The 27696-nt window shown below is 34.4% G+C and overlaps 1 protein-coding gene across 1 annotated transcript in view; it reads right to left on the minus strand.

Moving 5' to 3' along the window:
• Nucleotides 1–475: 475 nt before the first annotated feature.
• LOC129219849 (TNF receptor-associated factor 6-like) overlaps nt 476–27696 on the minus strand; it is a 67330-nt gene continuing 40109 nt past the window's right edge. The window contains exons 3-7 of the mRNA XM_054854159.1: nt 20236–20340; nt 18643–18804; nt 16151–16222; nt 735–809; nt 476–624 (exon numbers count right to left, since the gene is read on the minus strand). Coding sequence (XP_054710134.1) covers nt 514–624; nt 735–809; nt 16151–16222; nt 18643–18804; nt 20236–20340 — 525 coding nt within the window. The 3' untranslated portion in view covers nt 476–513. The remainder of the gene's footprint in view (nt 625–734; nt 810–16150; nt 16223–18642; nt 18805–20235; nt 20341–27696) is intronic.

Here is a 27696-nt window from a genome sequence, read left to right on the forward strand (position 1 = left end):
AATTATTTAGCACAATGACCCCCCTATGCTCAGTTTTTTTTTCTGAACTTCATTTTTAAAAACTCAACTCATGCCTCGAGTATTTATTTCTAACTAGCGGTACCCTCACGGCTTTGCCCGTAGTAGAAAATTAAAAAGTCATTTGGTTCGCCTGTATATTTACAAATAATGGACGATGAAACTCTCGCCAATAAGCTATGTTAATTTGATCGTTAATGTCATGATAATTTGCTCATTCATGTTATGATAATTTACTCGTCCATGTTATGGTAATTCGCTCGGTATTGCTGCAGAGGAATTAAATTCACCAATGGTGGCTTAAAATTGGAATAGAAAAAGAACAAAATCGAATTTTCGAAAAATCGCTTCGAGGTGTACACCCTTATGCTACAAACTAGTTTTGTGCCAAGTTTCATGAAAATCCACCGAACGGTCTAGGCGCTATGCGCGTCACAGACATCCAGACAGAGAGACTTTCAGCTTCATTGTTACTAATGAAAACATTATAGAAAATCATGCAACCGTCACCTTAATATTCATTCTGTACTGTGTCATGGCTTCTGAAAGGACTTGCACATGGTTTTGTATATTACTGGAATGTTCCTCTAACTCTTCTGCATTGCCCTAGAAGTCGAAAATCTTCAATAGTTAAATAGTCCACAGGACAATTTTTGAAAACACAAAGTTCATTTTTCATTGATAGCATTTATTAATGCTACAATAATGCAACTTACTTTAAAATTACATCCAGCTTCTGAAAGAGGACAGCATCTGGGCTTCATTGGACAAGAAACTTCATGAGATGGAAGCTTTAAAAAGAAGAAATGATTTTATAATTACATATTGTTCTGTCTAAAGCTGAGGGGAAAAAAAACTTTTCTAGCATGTGTGTAATGTACTTTCCTTACTACACATTTACCGGGAAACTTTACAATGGTGTAGTAAAAAAAGAAAAAAGAATCGAAATAAGTCCTAAGGAGAGCTTAATAAAACAACTTTTTGGAGTACCACCAGTATTGAAATATAAGATCTTCAAGTCTGTTCAATTTTTTAAGAAAAATTGCCAAATTTTGTAAGTTCCGGTGAGAAACGGAAGACACCTTTCACATGCTTTGTAAATGGATGTGCTGTCACATGCAGACGATTAAGGTATGTAATATCTTCCATTTTCGCCAAGACCTTGAATTTCGAAAGATTTTAAGACCTTGTAATTCGATGACGGGGAGGTAAGGGCAAATAGTTTTTGCGTAATTTTTTTTTAAAAAAAGCTTTGCTGTGCTCTTTTGATTGCTACCTATTCATTATAATTATTATTTTCATTACTATACAATTCGTGTGGCACCCTGGTTTCTTTATTTAGACATTGTTAAATGTTACGACATGAGTTTCAATATATTTCAAGTTGCGTAGGATTGCGAGGGTCGATCCAGAAATAAGGTTCCCATCAATTTTACAAATAGGCAAAAAAATTTATTCTCATTGAAATTTACATCGTTGGAAAGATGAAACTTTCCTCTATTTTCTTTTTTACATAATCGACATCTTTTTTTACACATTTTGTAGACGGTGCTCCAATTTCTACATTCCAATATCATCGAACTCCGCCGCCAAATCGTTGAAGAAACGTTTAACCTCTTCTTTGACATCATCGTCACTACGGAAGCGATGGCCACGCAAGTGTTTCTTCAACTTGGGGAAAAGTGATAATCACCAGGCGCGAGGTCCGGACTGTGGTGGATGGGGCATGACCAAAAGTTCCTGGGTTTCGTGCGTTGTCGTGAAGCAGAGTCACACGGGCTGTCAGCCGTTTTCTCCGGTGGTTCTGGATAGCTCGCCTGAGTCTGAGCTGATGATTGGGGGAAGTTAAAGGAACACTTTTGAGTGGCCAACACTTCCGTAGTAACGATGAAGTCAAAATAGAGTTTAAACGTTTCCTCAATGGTTTGGCGACAGTGTTCTATATAATGGAATACAGAAATTGGAGTACCGTCTACAAAAATGTGCAGCAAAAGAGAGCGATTATGTAGAACAATAGAGGAAAGTTTTATCTTTCCAACGATGTAAATTTCTATGAGAATAAAATTTTTTGTCTATTTAAAATTAATGGGAACCTTTTTCTGGATCGACCCTAGTATACATATGTGTGTCTGCGACATTTTATTAGTAGATTCACACTCATATTGACCGCGCAAAACTCCATCCACGGAAATGTTTAGAAATTTAAAGAGTTTTTCACTTCTTAAACATCGTAAAAATCTATTCAGTTTCTGGAATTGAATTCTTAAAAAATGTCTCGCTAAATATCTCTGAAGATGACTAAAATAAGTTTCAATTCCGCCAAGTTTGGCGATTTTTAGTTGCTGCCATAATTAAAAACATTATAACAATTTTAAATACAGATTAAAGTACTGAAATCGCTGTGAAAAAAAAATAATAATGTGAAACACACATTAAAAAATCAAACAAAAATATTCACCCCAGTTCCCATAACAGCTAATATATACTGTAATGGTTGTAAATTCAGCAATTGTTTATGTTTGGAGAATAATATACAATCTCATAGAGGTCAAATTAGTCGAAACAGTTTACACACAAAACAATCATTGCTGAAGTTATATTAGTAATGTTTTGCTTTTCATCCCCAAGAAAATGATTTTCACCTCATCACATTTCACCTTGTCTGAATTAATAATCAGGTAACAACAAACTTTTTAAACAGAAGACAACTTGTTTAAAACTTGTTCGGTAAATCCCAAGAAAAAGTTTAAGCTTTACTTTACTGCTTTTTTATTGCTGTTTCGAATTGCTAATATTATTCAACTTCCTGATGCAAAGACCATTTAGCGAGTTAGAATACGTTTCATTTAAATTTGGTCGTTCCTATTTGACTCCTTTCTTGAGGAAAATAGCTATTAACTTGTTCGCAAAAACATCCATGTGCTAATAAAAATTAGTATAAGTTATGCATTTTTCTTTTATAAGAATGCCATTGCTTTAAAGCAGCGGTTCCCAACCTTTTTCTCTTTGCGAACCCCTTGGAACAGGCAAAAAAGTTCGCGAACCCCCTGATGTTGAAATTAGTAACATGTAAGAAACAATTAAAAAAACAGCATGTTTGCTTTCCATTTTTTGCAGCATTTGATTGCAATAAACAAAAATATAATTGTAAAATATCATTAAGTGCAAACATTAATAAAAAGTTAAAACTACATCTACAAGAAAAATTATAAACAAGAAGTTTTATAAACCAACTATTTTTTTAAGCATACTTTAAATTGGGGAAAAAAATCCTTAATGCGATATTTGTGGCTGTTTGACGGAACAAAGAAACTGAAAGTTTGGTTCAGTGTCTGACAGTTCGAGTGTTAAATCAGGCTCTGCATTCAATCTGCTTCGGTATTTATCTTTGAGATAAGTATAGGAGGAAAATCCTTTCTCGCACAGATATGTTGTACAAAATGGTAATAAAATTCGAATTGCTTTTTTGGACAAAACGGTATAGTCATTTCTTACACTGAGCCAGAAGTCAATTAACGAGAGCTCTTTAAAGGTAGTTTTCAATGAATTATCACAGGATAACTCGATGAGCATTTCCTTTTCAGGTAATGTCAGAGTGTTCTCTAAGCATGGATTTCCTTCAAAAGGATTGCGTATCCAGTTGTTTGAGAGAGGGACGTTACGCCTATTAGGAAAATACTCGTCAAAAGTTAGTTCAAGATGTTGCAGATGTTCACATACATTTCTTTTAACGCTTTCATCAAGTTTCATTGAGTTTTCTGATAAAAAACTACTAAGAGAAGTGAAACAAGAAAACTCACCCATTTCCAGGCATTGGATCCAGAAATTCAATTTTATTACCATAGCTTCAATTTTATCATATACAACGAAAATATTAACAACTGCACCTTGCAAGGATAGACTTAATTCATTTAATTTTGAAAAGATGTCAGCTAAATATGCAAGCCTTTGCATCCAAAGAGGATCGAATATGTAAGTGGACAAGTGAAATGGATGATCAACAAAAAATGCTTGGACTTCTGACTTCAATTCAAATAAGCGTGTCAAATCTTTGCCACGGGAAAGCCATCTAACTTCTGTGTGAAGAAGTAAAGTAACATGAAGGCTTCTCAATTCCTCACAAAGCGCGTGAAATAGACGGCAGTTTGTGGCACGTGATTTTATGAAATTTACAATTTTTACCGCATCATTCAAAGTAGCGGATAATTCTGCGGGAATACGCTTACATGCTAATGCTTGTCTATGAATGCAACAATGAGTCCATTCAATTTTCTCGTTGATCTTCTTTACTCGCACCACAAAGCCAACAAATTTTCCTGTCATTGATTTTGCACCATCCGTGCACACACCCATACACAAAGACCAATCTATTCCATTTTCTTCAAAGTAACTGTTGACCAGTTCGAAAATTGCTTCTCCAGTTGTGTTGGTTTTCAAAGGTTTTGCAAATAGTACATCTTCTTTAATTGTATCGTTAAAAATATACCTAACATAGACAAGTAATATTGCAGCGTTTGCTACATCAGTCGACTCATCAAGCTGGATCGCAAAATTATTCTCTTTTATTCTATTCACAGTTTCTTTCTCCACATTACTTGCCAAATCAGTAATTCTGCGTGATACTGTGTTGTTTGATAGCAGAACCAGGTCAATTTTTTTTGCTGACTTTTCTCCCAGCATACACTTAGCAATATCTTTAGCACACGGTCCAATTAAATTTTCTGCAATTGTATGTGGCTGTCCAGATCTTGCAATTCTATAACTGACTCGATATGAAGCTTCAAGGGCCATTTTAATATCTTCGTTGGATTCTAACAGGAACGTAGAGACGCTACACTTTTATTATATTCCAATTTTCTTTTAAAATATTCGATAGGTTTGTCCTTGTGTATCGGATGCTTTGCTTCGAGGTGTCTTCTCAGAAGTGACGGTTTCAAACTGCTGTTCGCTAGAACTTCGTTGCAGAGAAGACAAAGCGGTCTAGGTTCAGACTCTTCTCCAGTAAAATGAAAGCCCATTTGTAAATAGTCACTGTCATATTTTCGCTTTTTTCCTTTTTTCTCCCCTAGTTCACTTTTCTGTTTAGTCGGGGGAGGCGGCAGTTCATTACAGCTATCTATTTCAATATCCTGTGTTGATTCGAAAGTTACTGCTGATGTTGAGGGTTGATCGATTGACTGCTTGTCCATTTGTCGCTCAACCAACCTACCAGTTTTCAACCATCGATCCATAACAGCAGAAAGTTATTAAATCATAAAAATTACCAACACGATTATAACTTCACAAACAGAGTAGCAAGTTCACGTAGCAAAACCAATTGCAAACAAAATAACTTGTTTTCAAGCATCTCTAAAGTATCTCTAAATACGTCTGTTAACAACTATTTCCCCAGAACTATGAGCATGCTGATGTTATATATTTTTGAAAACGAACAGATGGGTAAAATCCAGTAATAAATTTTAAGTTTGGAGCCTTTTGCTGTCATGTCTGCTATTCGATGACTGAATTCGACGGAAATTCCCGAGTTATATTTCAACCAGATTAGAAATAATACCCCTATGATGCATTGTTTGAGAATTCTTTATTTTTTTCGACATATGTATATTATGTATATTGTTTGATTGACTCCACGCGATGGCGCCTTTTTAAGGTCATCGTGATCCCCGCCACAGCTTAATACAACGTTTCTGCATGGCGCCTCGCAATAAAGAAGGAAGGATATCTCTTTTTGTTCTCTATCGAAAAAAAAAATGAGAAAATTTCTTTTTAACCAAGATTATAAAACCGCTGAAAGATTTTTTTTTTTTTTGAGCTTAATACAAGAGTCTGGCGCGTTTTCAAATTTAAAAAAAAAATTTAGTGACTATGTGTGCAAATTGAATATTTTATAATTTTTTTACCAAACTAGGAAAAATCCGCCATTGCACCGAAATTTTCGCGAACCCCCTTCCTGCACCTCGCGAACCCCTGGGGGTTCGCGAACCACCGGTTGGGAACCTCTGCTTTAAAGCATCGGTTTCCAACCGGTGGTTCGCGTGAGATATAAAGGGGGTTCGCGAAATAAAAAATTGTAAAGGCGGAATTTTAACATCCTTGCTGAGCGTTTTTTATTCATCAGTTATTTGTTTGTTTCTTACTCCATACAGCCTTCGACGATAGGTTTTAAATAATCGAAGATTACCAGAAGAGAACAAGTTATAATAGCCCGTCTTGGTATTGGTCATATTGGTTATGGACATTTGTTTAAGACATCTTTTGTGTTTGTCATAGACACTCTCTTATGTCAGAAAAATACACTTGAAACTTTATTACCCTTTTCGACAATGTTTAGATGTGAAAAAGGATAAATACAAAGCAAATTTGCAACTCCAAGGAACTATAGGGGGCACTGCAGCCACTTTCTAATGGCGGACGAAAAAGGTAAAACAAACGCACGTGGTAACGAAGAAAATGCTAATAAGCCTAGTAAATTTTGTTCGTATGCATGATTTTTTCGCTTTATTCTTTTTAAATTAATTTTCAAAGTCTTGTTGATATTCTGGTACCACATAGAAAGAAATGAGAAATTAATTTTCAAAGGTAATAAATTAATTTTCAAAGTCTTGTTGATATTCTGGTACCACATAGAAAGAAATGAGAATTCAAGAAGTATTACTAAACATCAAATATCAATGCAAACTACGTAGTTCGTAATTTAAGCAGCCATTTCCACGATGTTGAATTCGATATTTATCAATTCAATATATTATTAGGTTTTAAGTCATCAAAGATCACCAGAAGAGAACAAGTTATAATAGCCCGTCTTCGTATTGGTCATACCAGATTTAGTCATGAACATTTGTTTTAGACATCTTTTGTGTCTGTCATATCATAAACATCTCTTGCCGTCAGAAAAATACTTTTTAAATTTTATTACCATTTTAGACAACGTTTCACGAGAAAAAGGACAAATCAGAAGCTAATTAAATGCTGAACTTAATGTAAAACTGGCAAATATTTGAGTCAAGCTTTGAGCTTCTTTCTTCTATAACTATCCCATGAAAAGTTTTTTCAAAGTTGTCTGAATCTCAAAAAATAATCACTGGGTTTGTTCTTTGTTGAATTAGTTTTGAATTCATTTTCAGGCCTTTTTTTTTGTGTAGAAATAATTGTGCTTTTATATTTTGCAATTACCTTTTCGTTCTCATAATGAACTGTTGAGCAATATTGTTTAAAAAACATTCTCCAAATTTTATTGTGTGTGAAATTTTTCTTTTTTTGCTTGTTGCTTATTACTTAACTAGAAAATCGCCCGTCAAGGTATGACGAGTGAAAATTGTTTCTACGACATTTGAACGAAGCAACTACCTGTTTGGTGATGTTTTGATAGTTGAAATTTTAACCCTAACTCCATTGGATTAACCCCCCCTTTAACTCCAGTAGGTATCGTTCTTCATTGTTGACCACTTTTTCGTTTCTTCATTCCCCTGAAATGACACAGCCTTGGCAGTAAAATAGTTAGGTTGCCGGATCGAGTTCAGCCTTGTCGCAATAGAGCCTTTCCCTGCATGTTAAACATTACCAAAACACATTATCAAATTATCATGCCGTGGCGGGAGTTTCATTGTTGATGAAGTCAGGAGCGTTATTATGTATATGAGGATTTACCAGGGGTTCGTCTACTTCTTTCGGGTTTTGAAAGAGGGAGGAAAGGTTGGAACCCCGCTGCTTTAAATTTTTTCGAAGAAAATGCTAACATTTATGTAGTAATTTTGATTGGCACGCATTTAAGACAGGAGAACCTGAACATTTTTGGGAGGACGGAAATTCTCTATTTCTGAAATGGAACTTCAAACTTTGCCGAATTATGAAAAACAGGTATACACACAAAAGTTCATTTAGTGAAAAAAGGACATTTAAAAATTGCAATATTGCAATTTGTTTTTCAAATTAGGCGAATCGTCAGACAAAATTTATTGAATGAAGAATTTTTTCACCCTGATTACCGGCCCCTTAAATTTTAGAGGAGTGAGACAGGGTGGAATGGCTTCCCCCGGATGTCCCGTATCAATAGCACCAGTATTGACCTAATAGAGATTCGCAGTCCGCAGGATGTAAGGTTGCAGACACACAGACACGCACAAAAATTAATAGTATAGATATATAAGTGTTGGTGCAGCTAGTGATCTATCGCTTTAGCTATCAAGTTACTCAATATATAGCGAAAAATTGAGTTTTGTGGTGCCATTGAGCAACCTGATATGTTGAATGGCAGATGACTTGATACACTTGTACCTGCTTACATCTAGAAAATCTTTACTAATATTATAATGAGAGAGGGCGGATTTTTGTGTGTTTATATGTTCGAGGTAATCTCCGGAACCACTGCACCTATTTGAAAAATTCTTTCATTATATGAAAGGTGCTTTTTCTTACTGAGTAACATAGGCTATAATTCGAAAAAAATCCGATAAATAGTTCTTTTTTTATTCCAATTTAGACCCAAATTTCACGTAAATTGCCTATTATTGGCTATTAAAAGGGTGAAAAATCACTTGCACATATTAATATTAGATATCGCTAAAAAGGGTAGAATTTAATGCGTTTTAAACAATTTATTTCAATGCTCTAACTTAATTACGCCAGGAGTAATTTGCGTTTTTAGCTTGAACTTTTTCAGGCTTAGCTGAAATTTAGGCAATACTTTCTTCATTAAATCTATCAATAAAAAGTGAAGGAATTGTCCCACAGTTTTCTTTTTGACAGCATTGGAAAAAGCGAGATTTTTTACTCCAGATCTCTCTCGACCGTTGGTCGAAAAAAAATTAGCTTCTATCTACAAAGGAAAAAAAGTTACAAGCGTTTTTAAATCAATTTCGAAATACAGTGGCTCCCAAAAGTCTTCGTACACCTACGATTTTCAACGAAATAGGTCCCAATCCATTGGTTAGAATTAATTTTTCGGAATAGGTAATTAATTATAAGATCTATGATTTTAACAAAACTACATGAAAAGTTTTTAAATAATATTAAAACTTAATTTTTTAAAAATCAAAAACCAAAAAGTGCCAGAAATTTTATCTTACAAAAGTCTTCGTACACTTTATAAAATGTCTGTATATTATTGAATAATCTAACTATTGATTAAGTTATTAATTAGTAGAATATCATACAGTATTCATAACAACTTTTAAACATCTGGGAATAAATTTCATTCTTTTTCTTTCTTTCTTTTTTTTTTTTTTTTTTTTTTTTTTTTTTTTTTTTTTTTTTTGCGTAATTTCTGAGTAAGTGTTCAACCACACTTCGAGTCTTACTGTTTTTAGCTCTATTTTCGTTTTAAAGCCCTATTTTCGTAATCTAGCCTCCAGATATCTCTAAATACGTTACAATAATTCAAAATCTGAAGATTGAGGGGGTATTTTCTAAACTTTAGGACAATTTTCGAGGCACTAGACGCAAACGTTGAAAACCGTGTGCTTCTTATCGTTATCTTGATAAAAAAACAAAGTTGTTTCCAATAACCAAATTTTTGGCTAAGAGTTCAAAATTGGTTTTTAGAATATTTAAAGGACCAGCATAATCCATTATTTCACCAAAAAATTCCAAATTTCCAAGTCCTGATGCTGAGATGCACCCTCACACAAGAACATCTTCAAAGTCCTGATTAACTGATCCAACTAAGTTCTTAAGATTAAATTCCTCATTTTTTTTCTTCCATTTACAATTATACAGCAATTTAACCCAAAATGTTGAATTTATTTTCATCTATAAGTAGGACGTTGTACAAAAACGTTTTGAGTTTATTTATCATTGATTTTTCGACTGAAAGCGTAAACTTACTGTTTTTCGAGCGAACAAGAAAATTTTTATGCGGGAAGAGGTCCCATTTAATCCAGCTAATCAGAGAACTTGGCGAACAACTTTAGGTGAAAAGTAAATGTAAAATATTTCATTTAACTCTGCAGAAACTTTTACAGCACTCAAATTTGTATTTTTCATAAATTTTTTAACTTTAAATCTCCGATCACGTTTTGTCAACTTTGCCGGTTGACCTTTTCTTACCTTGTTTTCGGTCCGATTCCTTTCTTTAAAGTATTTTATCAAGCACTTTACTATACAAACAAATAAATTAACTAATTTAGATACATTTCAAACCAATTTACCACTACTGTGGGGAAAAAAAAATTCAAATTTTGAGTGGTGTTTGCGGTTTTTTACGAATACCAGCCATTTTACAGTAATAAGCACAGTATTAAGGAATAAATAAACAAAACATTAAAGCCAAATGACTCTTAAGGGTCAAAACAATGCAAAAATATGAATAAAACGGCATATGATAATTTTAATCATGAATTTATTCGAAAATATTTGAGTGTACGATGACTTTTGTGGCGTGTTATTTCTCTGTTTCTTCGTTTTCTGACCCATTTCAAAAAGAAGATCCGTCAATATTTTGAAAAAACCAATGTGTTGTATTTAGAATGACATAGGAATAATGTGAAAAAATATTGGACTTCATATTCGAATTCAGTTTCGAGTTATTTTGGTTTTACTAAAAAATTTCAAAGTGTACGAACACTTTTGGGAGCCACTGTATGTCATTTTGATTCAGGTTGTCAACCATTTTATTTTCGCGTTTGCATGGTTACTCTTTTTGAATCCTTTGCATCTGATTTCTTAAACTTATTTTATTTCATGTTTCCATGGTAACGCTTTTAAAATCCATCTTTCGCATTTTAATTTCTTAAAAGTATTTTAATATCTGTCGTCATTGTTTGGAAGGGTAATTCGCAACTCCAGCGCTCGAATACGCTACCTTGCGGTGATTTACAAAACTGCCGATGGAACTAAAACATTGCCACGTTTTAGTTCCATGTGTGTCTGTTGACGTAAACACAGGCAGTTTGTTCTGAGTATTTATTAACGCAATCGATGTGTCTTAGTTTGCTTTCAGCTACAGAAATTAATTCGTCCCCTAAGAGTATTCTCGAGCTTCTCAAAATAATGTTAGTTTTCCTTATTTCTTTCAAAAAAGTATTAAATGGTGGACGCGTAAACAAGAAAACTCTGGATTAACAAAATTGGATAACGTTATACCAGGTAAAATTTTTTATTGTTTTGTATGAATTTGTAAGAATATGAGTTTTTTTTAATCTTAAATTAATGTAACTAATCATATTTTACAGCAGCATTTAGTTGGAATGGACAGTATGCAAAATATTTTCTTGGATTTATTATCGTAGAACAAAATGAAAAATGTTTAACCTAGAAAGAATTTACTTTATTCCTTTTATTCTCAGCTGAAAGGTTTCGCCAAATTTGTTTAGGGTTATAATTTTGGTATTGTGCGAGCAAAGTAGCCTTGGCGAGATTTCGCGTTTTTAGTTAAACCATTTTTAATTTTTATCATGAGTGGAATAAAATGGTAGTAAGATTTCAGAATTCGATAAGTGAAAAGAAATAATGGTCAATCAACTGAAAAGAAATAATGGTCAATCAACTGAAAAGAAAACTACCACCATATATCCGTGAGAATTTTGTTGATGATTTGCATAACATGACACAATTAAATCGTAACTCAGAAATTAGAAAAATCGAAACAGAAAATTTTTAAATGAACCGATTCGGGAATTCGAGAGAAATAACTCAGCTACAAATGGAAAAAAAATAAGCGCTAGCCAAGCAAGGCAAAGAAGTATCATCTTCTTTCGATAATAATTTGTAATGTCATATTGAATTTTCTAGCATTAATTGTTGTTCTTGTCAGGCTACAATTATTATTTAGTTTTATCAAGAATTGATAAATATCGAATTCAACATCGTGGAAATAGCTGCTTAGAACTACGAACTACGTAGTTTGCATTAATCTTTGACGTTTAGTAATGCTTCTTGAATTCTCATTTCTTTCTACGTGGGCCAGAATATCCACAAGACTTTGAAAATTAATTTAAAAGGAATAAAGCGAAAAAATCATACGTACGAACAAAAATCACAACACTTTTAGCATTTTCTTCGTTACCATGTGCGTTTGTTTTAGTTTTCAATTCCGCCATTAGACAGTGACTTCAGTGCCCCCTATAGTTCGTTGGAGTTGCGAATTTTGCATGGTGTTTTTTTTCTTTTATTTAAGCTATTCTTTTAATTAATTGTTTAATATATTTCACTTGACACAATTTTTGGTCTCAAGGTAGAACGGGAAAAGCCGGGCAACGCAGCTCTTAATATACAGGTATAAAGATTTGAAAGCTACTGTTAATGTGATTTTATACCTTTTTGTTTGTTTGGTGAAACATTTATTATTTCCAAAGAAAAAACATCCGCTTCACTCGCAAAAAGGCTGGGTTCCGGTAGCGTGGTCGCTTGGCACGTTAGGCGCTGAGCAGGTTCAGTCTAGGATTATTGTTTTAAGGCAACCGTTAATGTAATTCATTGTTTTGGCGATTTGTTTTGAAAGAAAAACTTTTGATTTGTTTTTATCCGAGTGAAATGTACGACATTTTCTTCTTTTTTCTGATGATGATTTTTGAATGTTCCACGGAATGTTTTTTTTTTTTTTTTTCGTTAGACGGATGGATTATGATAGCGTGGTTGCTGGGCAAGTTTGGCGATAATCAATAGAGCCGCGGAATTATTTTACATTTGAAAGATATAATTTGATGTCTTTTTTTGTTTATTTGGCGAAATAGTTAAAATTGCAGTAAAAACCGCTTCACTCTCTAAATCGAGTTTTAAAGCAACTGTAAATCTATTCCTATTCCTATTCAGAGTCACAACTGACTACAACTGTATTTATGTCGAGGACTACATGCTAAGTGCTTTGCCTCCATTATTTTATATACCGATGGATGGCAGCACCATCACCGGATCGAACAGTTACTGAGAATTTAGAACTAGCCCAGGAGCTAATAGCTAGCTGGTGCTAGCACCCCCAGAGGTATCGTTTCACTTGGAGGACATTGAGACCGCGAGCATATTTAACGTCGCCCAGTCCCCTTAAATGACGACGGTGGGTCTTCGACCAGCGAGGATCGAACCCGAGACCCTCCGGCCCCGAGTCCAATGCCTTACCGATCAGGCTACCACGGCCAACTGTAAATCTAATTTAATGATTTGACGAAAAGTTTTAAACTCCAAAGAAACTTAAATAGTTTTTTTTTCTTTTTAAAAAGGTGTGTACGCATTTTATACAAAGAAAGACGATCATTTCACATCAGAAGGGGAGGGGGCGACAATTTTTTTTATTCAACGGACTTCCATTAAGTTTTTAGCACGGGCATCGCTGTGCGGGTACTGCTACTGTTTCATAAGTTTTAAAATGTATAAAACCTTTTTTTTCCAAGATAAGAAAGAAATCGCTATGTAAAATTAAATTTTACTCATATCTATTCCAAGAATAGTACAAAAATAAATTATAAATGCAAAATTCGCCACACTAAATTTGCCTACTTTGCTTGATTTAAAGTTCAACACTGGCCACAGGCTTTTTGAAAACATCCTCATATAAATAATAGCCAATGATCGAGTAACACTGACGTCATCAACAATGAAGTTTGAGCCACGACATGACAATTTGATAATTGACATGCAGGGAAATGCTTTATTTTGACAGGGCGGAACTGGATCCGGTAACTTAACTGTTTTACTGGTCATTTTAGGTGAGTGAAGAAACGTAAAAATCGTCAACAGTGAACGTTATTAACTGGAGTTTAGGGTTCATCCACTGGAGTTAGGGTAAAAATTTCAAATACAAAAATATCATCAAACAGGTGATTCAATAGTTCAAATGCTGAAGCAATTTTCACCCGTCATACCTCGACGGGCGATTTTCTAGTGTATTGTATAAATATCAATTTTGCAGAACATTCTAGGTGTATATAACTTTCCAAAAGAAAAATCATTCACTTATTTTAAATCCCATACTCAATCGAAATCTTCAGAAAAATGTTATTTCGTGTTCAGAAAGCGCACGAGAGTAAATGTAATTGGATGCTTCGGTCAAAAGCACGAGCAGGTGTTAGGAATTAATTGTGTTACGAATTAATCACGAAGCACCAAACTACTTGTTAAAAACGTGACGGTCAGAGCTAACATCTTTAAAGAAGAGGACATTTCAATAAAAGCTGCGTGCAGACATGATCGTGATCGTCTGCCTTCGTCTGATCCAATAATAGCTAACTACTTCATGTACTTTCATTTATGAAACAGAGTTATTATCGTCTGAGGAGCTAGAAGATTAAAAATAATGTTCAAAACAAGGAACTTTTAAATATTTATTGGTTCGAATGACCTTTGACAGGGGTACCACTAAGAAGAGTGGGGGGGGGAGGGTGTCATTGTCTATTTTAGTGGTCGGGGGAGTTTTAGGGGTGTTTCTCAGGAGTGTCGTTCTTAGGAGTTCTTTGTGGATTTGAATTTACATAGCTCTTAGGGTGCACCCCTACCTTTGATGCATATACCTTAGGACGATTCTCGAAAAAATGTCCCGTGCGTAACGCTAAGGGTTTTATTTTTGCCAGCTAACTTTGCAAGCTAACCAAAGCCTTTAAAAATAATGCTGTTGGGGAATAATACATGCTTTAATGTATTATCAAAGCATAACAGTTAATCCCATATTTAATTAATAGTTACCTGAATGAAATAAAAAACTTGGCATTACGCACGGGACAATTTGTCTAGGATCGCCCGTCAGAGTATATTGAAATTAATAAACAAAAAACTTATATTTCGAGAATATGCAAACAATTAAATTTTTTTGTCTTTACTTGTCACGAAATTAATTTTTTTTTATAACAGTTTATTTGAAAAAAAATTTGTTGTTGACCTTACAGTACTTCCCACACTTTACGCCTATTAAATAATCAATGATTCAAGAATTGGTGAGGTTGGAACTAATACTTCTTAAATGAATAGCTTTTTATGCATTTTCCCACACTTATATGAGTAAGGTACTGTCTGCCCTACACGAGAAAAGCTTCTGCCGTAAAGTTTGAGCCCGTCTACTGCCATAGAAACGGACTTAGTTCATTTTCTTTAAGGTTAGCACGAAGATTTTTGGCGCCGTTTCGCCACTCGTCTTGTCACCTTTGAGCATTTGCACTGGCTTTTCCAACATTAAACTTCCCTTGGATAAGTGAGACATACCTCACGTTGCTCTGGAAATAGACAGGCGCAGACATTTCGGCGGGGACTTTTCTTGTGATGGACGTAAATAAAGGTAGTGTTTTGTGTTAGCGTCTGAGATCTGAGTTAGGTATGATAACACTGCACTGCAAAACGAACAAAAAAAAAAAAAAAAAAAAAAAAAAAAAAATGCAAAGTGCTTTTGACACCTTTCCTGCTGGTTCTTATGTAATATGACACCTTGAATCCAAATATGTCCACCGTTTTTCCCCATCACTCACCACTTTTTCGAGATAGCTTCTTACTGTTTGTTTCAGTTTTCGACAGTTTCATAGACACTAATTTGATTTGATTTGTAGGAGCAATATGTTAAACCGTTAACATTGTTCTGGGCGGCTAGAGAAGAGAACAATTCAAAAACATAAACAATCGTAGCCCAAAAGGGACACTTAGGGCTGTATTCTCCCCTAAAATATTTTTCAAATCATCTTAAAACAATCTTTTCTTTTTCTAGGGTTTTCTTTTACAATTTTTCACTTTTTTCGGTGTAAAACTAGATTATTGGACTCACTCTTATGAGTTCTATGTCTGAATTTTTTTTTAACGTTGTAAAAGATTTTTTAAAAACATCTTGGACACGTCGCACGTTACATAGAAGTCGAATCGCAGATCTTCAGTAAAGAAAACTCCCCCTATTATTACTTACATTTGTTCAAACTACTTTCACAGATTTAGTAAAGACTAAAAATAAAATAATGTATATTTCTATCTGGAGATGCACCACCTTCATTGTTCATCACTTTTGGATATTATTAAAAAATAATAAGCAATGGGCGGGGGTAATTGATATTGATGTAAAACTTAATTTTTTATTTCAGTAGTTTATAATATAATTTCATGCATTCAACCTATTTTTGGATGGAAAATCGTGGTGTGATATTGCCAATGCAAACATTTCTGCATAGCTCAGACTATTTTTGGATTTAGCCAAATAAGGTATTTAGCCAATATTTTTAAGTGTTTTCCTTACCTGTTCCCTTTTTACTTCTGCTTTACAATGAGGACAAATCACGGGCCTTTTTCCACATACTTCATTGTGTGTCTGAAAAGAAATATTCATTTAAAAAATGGGGTTGTTTCCTTCGGTCAAAAGTACTACTCTTAGTCACTAAAATTGATAGAATATGCAAAAAATAAATAACATATAACATGGAGCGAGAAAAAACTTTCATTTTCCCAACGCTTAGTTCTTAGTTATTTTTTTTTAAATGTCCGATTTTGAAAATGAGGTGTGGTCTTTATGACGTCACAAGTGATGTACTTTGGCGCATCTCCACTGGCGCACTGAATGCTTACGCTTGCTGTCTTACGCATTTCCAGTTTATGATAATTCAGAAGCGAATCAAATATTATGCTCTGTGCTAATGGCATCGGCGAATGGCATTTCATCATTTGTGATGTCATGGGCAGAAGCGAAACAATAAAATTACACCGTTTAAAATAATTGTAAAAAATATTAAAACTTTTCAAATTATTGAAAAATGGTTAAATCCTCTGTTTTTAAGTATGCTGTTTCAGAAAAAAAATACTTTTAAAATTTCGGAAACAACCCCATTGCATTAATAGTCATCGACATTTGAAGCGAATACAAAAGCAGCTATTTTCACTGAAACAAAAGATACTAATGATAGTAAATTAATTAAAATAATTAATAATTTTCTCTGCGCCAGCAAAACCGACTATAAGAATTGCAACTACTTTGCAGAAAATTGAGAAAAACCTCCTAACTATTTAATTGCATAAAATCAAGTGTAAATAGTTTATTCATAAGTAATTTGTGAAGGGTTCAAAAATATTTTGCTGTGGAACAAAAAGGAGAATAATACGACTTGTCCAGCTTCAAATCATTAGGATTTAAAATGTGATTTAAGATCGTTCTAATATGTAACAACAATATAATATATCAGTTGAAATATATATTTTTCATAAAAATGTTAACAATGCAATTTCCAAAACAAAAAAATTAAAAATTACATTAAAGGTGGGGTTGTTTTAATGTCCCAAGATTTTCTATGGTTCATTTGTCTACTCTGTAACAGCTATTTCGGAAACTAAATAAATAATCATTGAATCTGGTAAAAAAAATCGCAGAAAAACAGACCAGCTTGTAGATTCTTGAACCAGATTTACTTGACTATTCAATTCCCCCCCTCCACCCACACCGTCTGCTTGATAAAACTAATAACGAGTATGTGATGTAGCTATGTATTTGAAAATTATAGTTTTTCTACTAAGAGACTAAGTTCTGCCCAATATCAGGTTGAATTGTAAATTAAAACCGGTTTATTTTATCGCCAAATATCACTCGCCAAATGGTACTGAACGGTAGATGGTTTCATAAGACGCTTCCCGGCATTGATACTATGCCGGTAGAGAAAAAGCTTTTACTAAATTCATTTTGTAATCAAACGAGGAATATAATGTTTGGGGCAAAACTGTTAACATTTCACTCGTTTGGCCCGTCGTCGTAGGTTTCCCGTCAATAACACTGCTGGTAAAGAAACAACTTTTACAGAATTCATTTAGTAATCAAAAGATGAATATAATGAATGGGGCAAAAATTAAAAACATTTTTTAGTAGCTAGTTCCCGGCGTAGCTTTCCCGGCAGTAACACTGTGCTGGTAAAGAAAAAGCTTTTACAGAATTCATTTAGTAGTCAAACGATAAATATAATGAATGGGGCAAAACATTTCTTAGTCGCTATGGCCCGTCGTCGTAGCTTTCCCGGCAATAATACTCTGCTAGTAAAGAAACAACTTTTACAGAATTCATTCAGTAATCAAACGATGAATATAATTGAAAGGGACAAAACTAAGAACATTTTTTATAGTTAGTGCCCGGCGTAGTTTTCCCGGCAATAACACTGTGCTGGTAAAGAAACAACTTTTACAGAATTCATTTAGTAATCAAAAGATGAATATAATGAATGGAGCAAAACTAAGAACATTTCTTAGTCGCTAGGACCCGGCGCATAGCTTTCCCGGCAATAACAGTGTGCTGGTAAAGACAAAACTTTTACAGAATTCATTCAGTAAGTAAACGATGAATATGGCAATGTATGGGGCAAAACTGGGAACATTACTTAGTCGGTAGTGGATTGCCCAGCAGCAAAAATTTTTACCAGTAATCTGCGACGCCAATTGAAAATTCCAAAAATAGTTGGTAGAATAAACCATAAACCAGCAGTAAATTAATCGTAAAATCTAAATGAGCACTGAGAAATGCTTAAAAATAAGATGCTGAACTTCAAAAAGTACAAGCTACGTGTGGATTATAACCCAGAAATACGATGCAAATTTTCGCTCGCTGAAATTAAAGATTATTTTCTTTTTAAAAATCTTAGTTCTTTTTTGCCCTCAACTCAGAAATAGTCTGCAGACTCTCTCTCCGTATGTCGCAGCTTCACACTTTCTACTACTGGGGTGGATCGTAATAAAAGTTTCATTTTTCACGTAAATTACCTCTGTGTCTTTGTATACGATCTCGTCCTGGCAGAATGTGCAGGGCACGAGCCTTCGCTCACAGGTGGACGTGAGATGTTGGGCCAGCTCCCTTTTGGTCACCTGCAAGCCACATCCACAAGGGCAGCTCACCGGGACATACCCGCAACTTTCCAGATGTGTCTATGGGAGAAAAACAATGAAGGCGGAATTAATTAATTAGTTTGTCTGCTGGAGAGAAAACATTGAAAATGAAATTTCTGTGTTCGAGTTTACATTTTCTTACGAGAAACCAGGACCGCCGCGACCACTTGAACAAACCTGGAGACTTGCGCCACTTCCGATAGATGATAGCACCTATCTATCTCCAGCTCAGTAATTTGGGCGTAGTAATGAAGGAGGGGGAAGTCGACAATACCCTGTACCTAAGGTAACTGCTGCGACCGAGTCCAGAACTTTCGAAACTGGGTCGGTAGATTCGTTTGTACTCGACGGGTATTTTGCAATTACGGGTTTCGAATCTGAAATCTTCCGATTCCGAGCTCGATGCGCTGACCACTAGATTATTCAAGGCCAAGGTTTCAATTTAAATTTGAAAGGAAAAAAAAAAGAAAAAAGCAAAAGAATTGCCCAAAAACAAGAGAGAAAAGTATAAAATCGAAATTTGTCAGTGTATATAAACAAAAAAAGTTTTTAAAAAAGCTTGTGTTAGTCTATATGATAGAGAAAATTAAAAATAAAGTCAAACGCACCAAAAAATTTGATGTGGTGCAAACTTAACACTTACAATTCAAAATTACCGAAAACGAATTATCTAAACTAGGGTAAATTATTCAACATCTGATCTCCCACAAAAGAATTTACTCCACCAAAAATTTTAAAAAGCAGTAATAATAATAATGATACTCATATATATAATAGCCAATGATCAAGTAACACTCCTGACGTCATCAACAATGAAACTCACGCCCCGGCATGATGTTTTGATAATATGTTTTGGCAATGTTTAAAATGCAGGGAAAGGCTTTATTGTTACAAGGCTGAACTGGATCCGGTAAATCAACTGTTTGACTGGTAAGACTGTCATTTCAGGGGAATGAAGAAGCGAAAATGTGGTCAACAATGAACGCTATCTACTGGAGTTTAGGGTTCATCCACTGGAGTTAGGCTTAAAATTTCAACTATACAAATATCACCAAACAGGCAATTGCTTCGTTCAAACGTGGAAGCAATTTTCACCCGTCATATCTTAACGGGTGATTTTCTAGTAATAATGATACTAATAATAATGGAAAATTAAAAATACTAAGAAAAAATAATTTGAAAAAAATCCTAAGACCTCAAGTTATATAATTTAGATGCAAATTGAAAGGCGTAGTACAGTTTATAGCATCACGAAATACGCTCCTATACATTGTCATGCAAAAGTGCTGTTACGTGAAGTCATCATTCATAATTTATTCATCAAAAAGTTTTCTAAATAAGCACTACCACAATTGAAAAAATTAATAAGCACAGAAGGCGTTGTTCTTCTGATGAGGTCATTACAAAACCAAGATTATTCCAGTTGAACAGAATAGCTTAAATAGAAAAACAAATGTCGAGGTCACTTACCTCTAGTTCTTTTAAAAGTAGTGTTCTTTTGCATCCTCTCTTCTTCTGCAGGCAATAGACTGATAACTCTAGAATATTGTCCTTAATCTCTTTATCGGGCACCAACTAGATTTAGGAAAAAATAAAAGAAGACAAGCAATTAGTTACTTTTTAGAAAGATGACAGGTGCATAAGTACTAACTATGGGTATTATCAACCGATGACAATAGATTTCTTAATAAGAAGTTATTGCACTCAGAGGGAAGATTCTAGACTATAGATTACGTCAAGAATAAATGTTAACAAGATGCCTTTATTAAAAGGAGAAAGGTCGAAAATTGCGCAACTTGGCAAGGCCCCGACATTTCGAGTTTTTTCAGGGAGAGAGAGGGTATATACTCAATATAAATTACACAGTCAACCCTCAATAACACGAAATCTTACAACTCAAGTATTTCTTCACCTCGAAATTTTCATTGGGTTTCAAACTTTTGAGAAGGCCTAGGGAACTTTCCACAGTTTGAACTACCAATAACTCGAAGATTTTAGCCGGTTTCCTTGGGAATTCGTACTGTTAAGAGTTGACTGAACCAAAAAAAAAAAGCAAAAACCACGCCTACTTACATGTCAATACATTTATTTTCAAAAAAAAACAGGGGGATAATTGATGCATCCTTACCACCTCAATGACTGGCCTGCTTTCCAAGGTAGATTCAAGATAGCCAATTATTAGAAGTTTCCAATTCTGGCTACTTTGGTATGAAGCTTGTACTAACTCAACTGACGGCTAACTGACGGTAGAAACGACTCTACAGGTAGACAAATCAATGTGAAATTCGGGGGGGGGGGGGGGAGAGAAAGAGAAAGGTTAAGCACTGATTCGTCTACCAGTAGAATCGTTTCGACCATACTTGCACACGACCCATAGAACTTTTGGTTGTAACACATATTTTCAATCATAATATGGTAGTCTATGTTCTTATAAGGAGAAGGGGCTGTTACGACCAAAAAATGCCTTCCTCGTCCCGAAGACAGTTTCTGGCTCCACTTGTAGAGAGAATACGTGAGTATTGGACTGACTGAATCGTTATAGCTGGTGTTAATTTATAATTATGACATTTTTTGCACGTTTTTTTTTTTTTTTTTTTAATTTTGAAATGGGTTATGAATGAGTAAAAGGTGCTCACATTTGTCTGGCTCTGATAAGATAACACCTGATCTAGCAAGAGTTCATTTCTTTAGTTCTTCTTTAGAAAATCAAGCCGCAATTGCTATATTCGCAGAGATGGGTTACCATCGCAGCATGTTATTGACAAGGAATTCTTGTAGTGCTCTCTATTTCTCATTGAAGTCTTCTATGTTTCGATTTAATTTATTTATTTATTTACTTTCTTAAGTATGCTTTGCAAAAGAGTAGTTTTTCGATTCACAATGTTTGCAAATGGGAAGGCGATTTATTCTAAAGAACGAAGGATAATTTAAAACTAAAAAATGTTTTTTGAAAAAGAAGGATTCCTCATGGGCAGGGGCGTCTCTATGGGACCTCACGTTAGGTCACTGTGACCTCCCAAAATGTCCTTGCTTGGCAAATTTTGTCTGATGATTCGGCAAAATTATCATCATTCGGCAAAATTTGGAGTTCTATTCGGCAAAATTATCATCATTCGGCAAGATTTGGAGTTTCATTCGACAAAATTATCATCATACGGTAAAAATTGGAGTTTCATTCGGCAAATTAAGAGTTTTCTCCCCCCCCCCCCTCCACAAAAACAAATTAAGCTTCGGGGCGCCCCAGCTAATGGGTGCATTCTAATCAAATAGTTCCGTAACTATACAGACAGCCGAATGAGCAAGAAAGAGGGCAACTATATTAACATGATCTTTTTCAAATCACATTTTCACATCCTATTGTACTTAATGGAACTGTTTAATTTTTAGTCTATCGGAATCCCTCTAATCAGAGCTAAATTGTAGTCTTCCGAATAACTCTTTGCATTATTTAAAGAAATATATTATTTTAGCTACGCATTCGATTTCTTCAAACCGTTACAATTACATAAATGACCTTAGTATATAATTGCCCACTTTGGTTATTGTTAATGTTATAATTGATGAAAACAAAACAGCTTACATCATTTATAACCAATAACATCTAACATCGGATCTTACACATGTTCATATCAGTCGAAAAGTAAGAGAAATATCCTCTATTGTCTACACTTTATTGTCTACACTTCAGTCCTTGAGTATTGTCTACACTTCATTTATCATAACCGATTTTCAAGATGAATTATACAAACAAAACAAATATTAATATTAACTACCGTAATATAATACACTAATCCTTCACAAGTCTTTACTGATAAGTTTTAACAAATCATGACAACTGATCAACTGAAGAACTGCAGAACACGAAATTAATGAATGGAATAACAATTTACCAATTTAAATGTTGATGAAAGTTAATATTAATCCTTACATTCTAATTCTTGTGTAATTAAATACGTAAAAGACGATGTATTGTTTTTAACGTAGCATGTGAATTCAACTTTTAATCATGCTGGAGACCTAACCCATTGAATACTTAGCTTAAGTTTAATACAATAGTATTTAGAGCACGGAATATCAAATAAAAGGTTCTAATAATTGGACATTGGATGTCTATCAATGATAATAGGTTTTAAACGAACAATAAAGGTTAGAACAAACACTATACAAAGCCATTTGTAATTCTACAAATTATTTCAGAAAGGGCATAAGTCCTCTTATAAAATGGAAGACGTTCAGAAAGAAAAACAAACCTTGCTTTTTTTGCTCTAAAAGAAAATTAAAATGAGACTTATTTCATTATTTTACATTTCATGAAAATTTGTAATTAAACTACTTTTTTTTATAAAAATTGAATAATTTGATTTTATTTTTAAAACACATTTTTGAGCAATCACATTGCTTATTGTTTTCACTTCACTGTTTTGATGTCCTATGATTTTATTTTCTCCCTCTGCAGCACCACCCTCGACGGGCCTCACGATGCTGCTCCTCTAGCGAACACCGTCTCCAGGTTGCGTCCATATCCTACGCACACACGCATATATACACACACCTACACAGGTATACACACACACCTACACACACATGCACACACCTACACACACATACATACCCACACACTCATGTTTGCACACAGACACAAACACACACGCACACGTGATTCGAAAAACATAATTTGAATTCAAGATTTCAAAATTCAAATTAATTATTGTTATTATTTATTTATTTATTTATTATTATTATTATTATTTTATTTTGAAGAAACAGGATAGGTGATAAAAGCGTAAAATCATGTTGAAGAAACGATGACTGAACTAATCCACACTGCTTTTCACTTTCACAATTTGACTCATTTATTAATGTAGGGGAATCACGCCCGTTTTCCTAGTATAAAAGTCGACTTGGAGAACCACTGATTTGCCGCTTTGCAAATTGCTCAAATTCAAATGTGCAAACACCAAAAATAATGGAAAATTTCGGACTGGGCTCATTTGTCAGTGAACCATTCGCGTTGGGATCATTTTTTTCGGACATTTTCCAATTTCAAAGTTGGGTTCCAACATATATATTTGAATGTACTTCGTTCTGTAAACCTGAGTTAGTGTAGTTTGTGTTTGCTCAGTTTACCTCTAGTGCTCTTTTTCTTTTGTTTTCTTTCTTTTTTCCCCCGTAAAATTGAGTTTAAATGCATACATTCATTTGTTTCATCCATTTTCTGTTTTTATTTGTTAAGATCAAACAAACATAATATTGAGGGGGAAAACAAAATACAAACATTTTACACAGTAACAACTATTGCTCGTGAGAAACAAGGAATTTCCCTGGCAATTTATTACAAAAAATACACTCCTTCGGAGTCGTGCCTACACTAAGAAACTCACCAATGGCCACCATTGAAATATAACTTTCGTTTTCACGTTACATATCAAAGAAGAGGAAATCCAAAGTGTGAGGCTACTTATTATTCCACGAGAAACCCTCTCTCTCTGACAGGTTCAGTCAAGCGTCGTTGCAGAACAAACCCAATAACGCATCCAAGCGTTTAGCAACATTTTAACATTTCAATTTGACTTTCTCATTACGGACCAACGGAACGGATCGGCCTTAATAATTCGCCCTTTCGCTTTCCTTCCCATTATTATTAATGGATCGCGGTCAGGTCTCTTTCGACAACCTTCCCGTCGCTTAACCGTATGTTGACCTCGCTTATATTTCCTCTAACTGACATCTCACTGTGATGTCCTCTTGAGCATGCCAGCTGTGTTCACAGCTTTCATTTGAATGGGCTTTTTCCCACGTCCTGAATATATTTCTCAGCCGAAAAGATGGTGTTAAGCATTAATTTACCTATTTGTGTAAAAAAGAAATGAAACAGTAATGATATGGACTTGAATAGACCCCTTTTTATAGGTTCAATATCTTTTCTACCCCAAACTGTACATTGTGCGGCAGTGACACTGTTATGAATGCAGGAAATCTGAGGGAATGTCCGGAAACATGTATGACAGATATTGGAAGGTCAGAGAAAAACTACAGGACTTACAGACTGATTGACCCTATTAACTTCTTACTTGTTTTACATTTTATCCTTTTAGACTGTTACTGTTTATATTTGAATATTTATCCCTTTGTGTGTTTATATTTTTACAATTTTTCAATTTTAGATGTTACATTTTATATTTGTGCATTTTCTCCTTTTGAATATTATATTTTTACAATTTTTCAATTTTACATTTTACATTTGTAGTTTCTATCTTTTTATTTTTTACTTGTTACATTTTACATTTTTATAGTTTACTTTGTTGCATTTTTATATTTTACTCTCTTCATGTACGCTGAATGCACTACCTTTATGCACTCTAGTCAATGAATTCCTATGTTCAAGTGCTACTGCTAAAAATAAAAAAGAATAGATCCCTTTCTTTGTGTTCCAAAGCAGAATAAATGTTTCAAAAACTAATTAAAATCAATTTGCGATTTAAAAAAATAATAACGATGGATTTTTTTTTTCTAATGGGGCTGCGTTAGGCTACTTAAGCCTTAAGCAGACCTAGTACGATCCTCCAATACGGCATCTAGTCTATCATGTGCATCATTAAGTCGCGGTTGTCAATGGCACGGATAATTTGGGCTCCCAGTTTCCACCAGAGGGAGGCACCTGGGCCCTCTTTGCTGCGAACCTGCACTAGGGATTTAAATTTTTCCGAGGGAATTCAAAGCCAAACGATCAAGGGGTCTTTTACATGTCGCATAATCATGACGATTTTCTGCATCTCTAAAATACACCGACTGATCTCCTCGGGTCAGAACCCGGGACCACAGCGCAGAAGGCCAACGCCTTACTACCACGCCACCCAGTCGATGGAATAAATTTAAAAAGAACAAAACGAATTTCAAAACTTTTCAAATAGTGAAAATGTATATACATATTTTCGCATAAAAAACTGCCTACAGTTTTTCTTCTTGAGAGTAGTTTAATTTAATTCTTTCTCTACAAAAAATCTACAGCGTTCATGCCGTATAATTATGCGGCATGTAAAAGATCCCTCGAGCATTCGTCTGGCTTTGAATACTCTTGGCAAAATTAAATATGAACTCCTAGTGCAGTTTTGCCTCGTAAGAGCCCCATTGCCTCCATTTCGTGGGGAAACTGGGCACCAAAATTCTTGTGGTAAAGTCATCCGCATACAGAGATGCCACATGAAAGATCGAATACCAGCTCTGAGGAATGAACTGCAAATGGTTACTAGTTACTACGCAGCTCCATTAGAAACCAACAACAAATAAACTTTTTTGAACTGCAAATTGTCATTATTTTAAACTTTAACATAAAGCGACCGCATAAAAAAAAGGACAAAATCTTGAATAAAGGCAATAAAAATAATCCTTTTTTAAAGAAGGAAACTGTTTCTGATTTTGAGTACAACGTTGTCTAAGAAAACATTGTCTAAAATCTACAAATCAACCATTTCCTGTAGTACGTTGCCTATATTTCTCAATTCCCATTGTCAGCAGAACAGATTCTGTAAACAAATGTGGCAAGAACTTTAATTAAAAAATTTTCGTAACACGATTAGGCAACATCAATAAATTCAATTTCTACACAAAAAAAAAAAAAAAAGAAGAAGAAGAAGAAGAAGAAACTCTACCACCAACACCAATGAAACTAGAACAAAGGAAAACATCGTGGCTAGGGTGAAAATCGTTGGTAAGGTAGTAGAATAAAAATTGCCTTCACGTGCTTCATCGTTTCGAGGATGTACTTTCTTCAGCAAAGACGTTGTATGAAAAATATTTAGAAAATGGCGAAAAAGCTTTAAAAAATGATTTTTAACTGATGAAGTGAATTCACAACGGGGTTGTTTCCATCAGCCAAAAGTACTATTTTAGTCACTGAAGTTGATAGAATGAGCAATATATATATATATATATATATATATATATATATATATATATATATATATATATATATATATATATATATATATATATATATATATATATATATATATATATATATATATATATATATATATATAACATGGAGCGAGGAAAATCTTTTATTTTCAAAACCTTTAATTTGTAATTAACTGTTTAAATGTCCGATTTTTCAAACAAAGCACGATCTTTATGACGTCACAAGTGATGCACTTTGGTGCGCACTCCACTGGCGCTCTGAATGATTACGCTTGCTGTCTACCGCGTTTCCAGGTTATGGTAATTCAGAAGCGAGTTAAATATTGCGCTCTACGCTTGCTATCAACCATGTCGTTGCCAGTACATGTGAGTAAAGAAGCGAATTAAATATTTCGCTCTACGCTAATGGCATCAGTGAATGGCATTTCATCACTTATGATGTCATGTGCAGAAGCGAAAAAATGAAACTAAATCTGCTCGCCAATTAAAATGTTTTTTTTTTGTTTAAATATTAAATTTTTTCAAATTATTTTTTAAATGGTCAGATCCTATGTTTTTAAGCATGCTCTTTCAGAAAAAAATGCTTCAAAAATTTCGAAACGACCCATTCAAGTAAGCTATTGGAGCAAGGTAGTCTGTGTCAAATGGCTGATGAAAGAGGTAAAGCCAAAATCGCTCTACGTACGTGAGATACCTGTCCAAAGAGACATCCGCCTTGTACGCTCAAAATTTAAATGTTTTACATTTTGGCTACTTTTTTAAACCACTGCAAGGTGGCGTATTCAAGTTCAAGAACAGTTGGCTACCTTGTCAAGTGGTCAGAAGAGTGAGTGCGATGGGATGGTTCCGGGTCCGAAACCCGGTTGGGGCATGCGCGTACTTTCTCTCTCCTGTCCTTGTCCTTCCTTTGTGTGAATTTGTTGTTATGCTGTGAATGGTTTGCTACACTATAAACAGGTCCTTATGGCATGTGCGTACTGTGGATTGTGGAAGTCGAATTTCAAACCAAATGGG

This window comes from Uloborus diversus, chromosome 4, assembly GCF_026930045.1.
Source record: "Uloborus diversus isolate 005 chromosome 4, Udiv.v.3.1, whole genome shotgun sequence".
Classification (NCBI taxonomy): Eukaryota; Metazoa; Arthropoda; class Arachnida; order Araneae; family Uloboridae; genus Uloborus; species Uloborus diversus.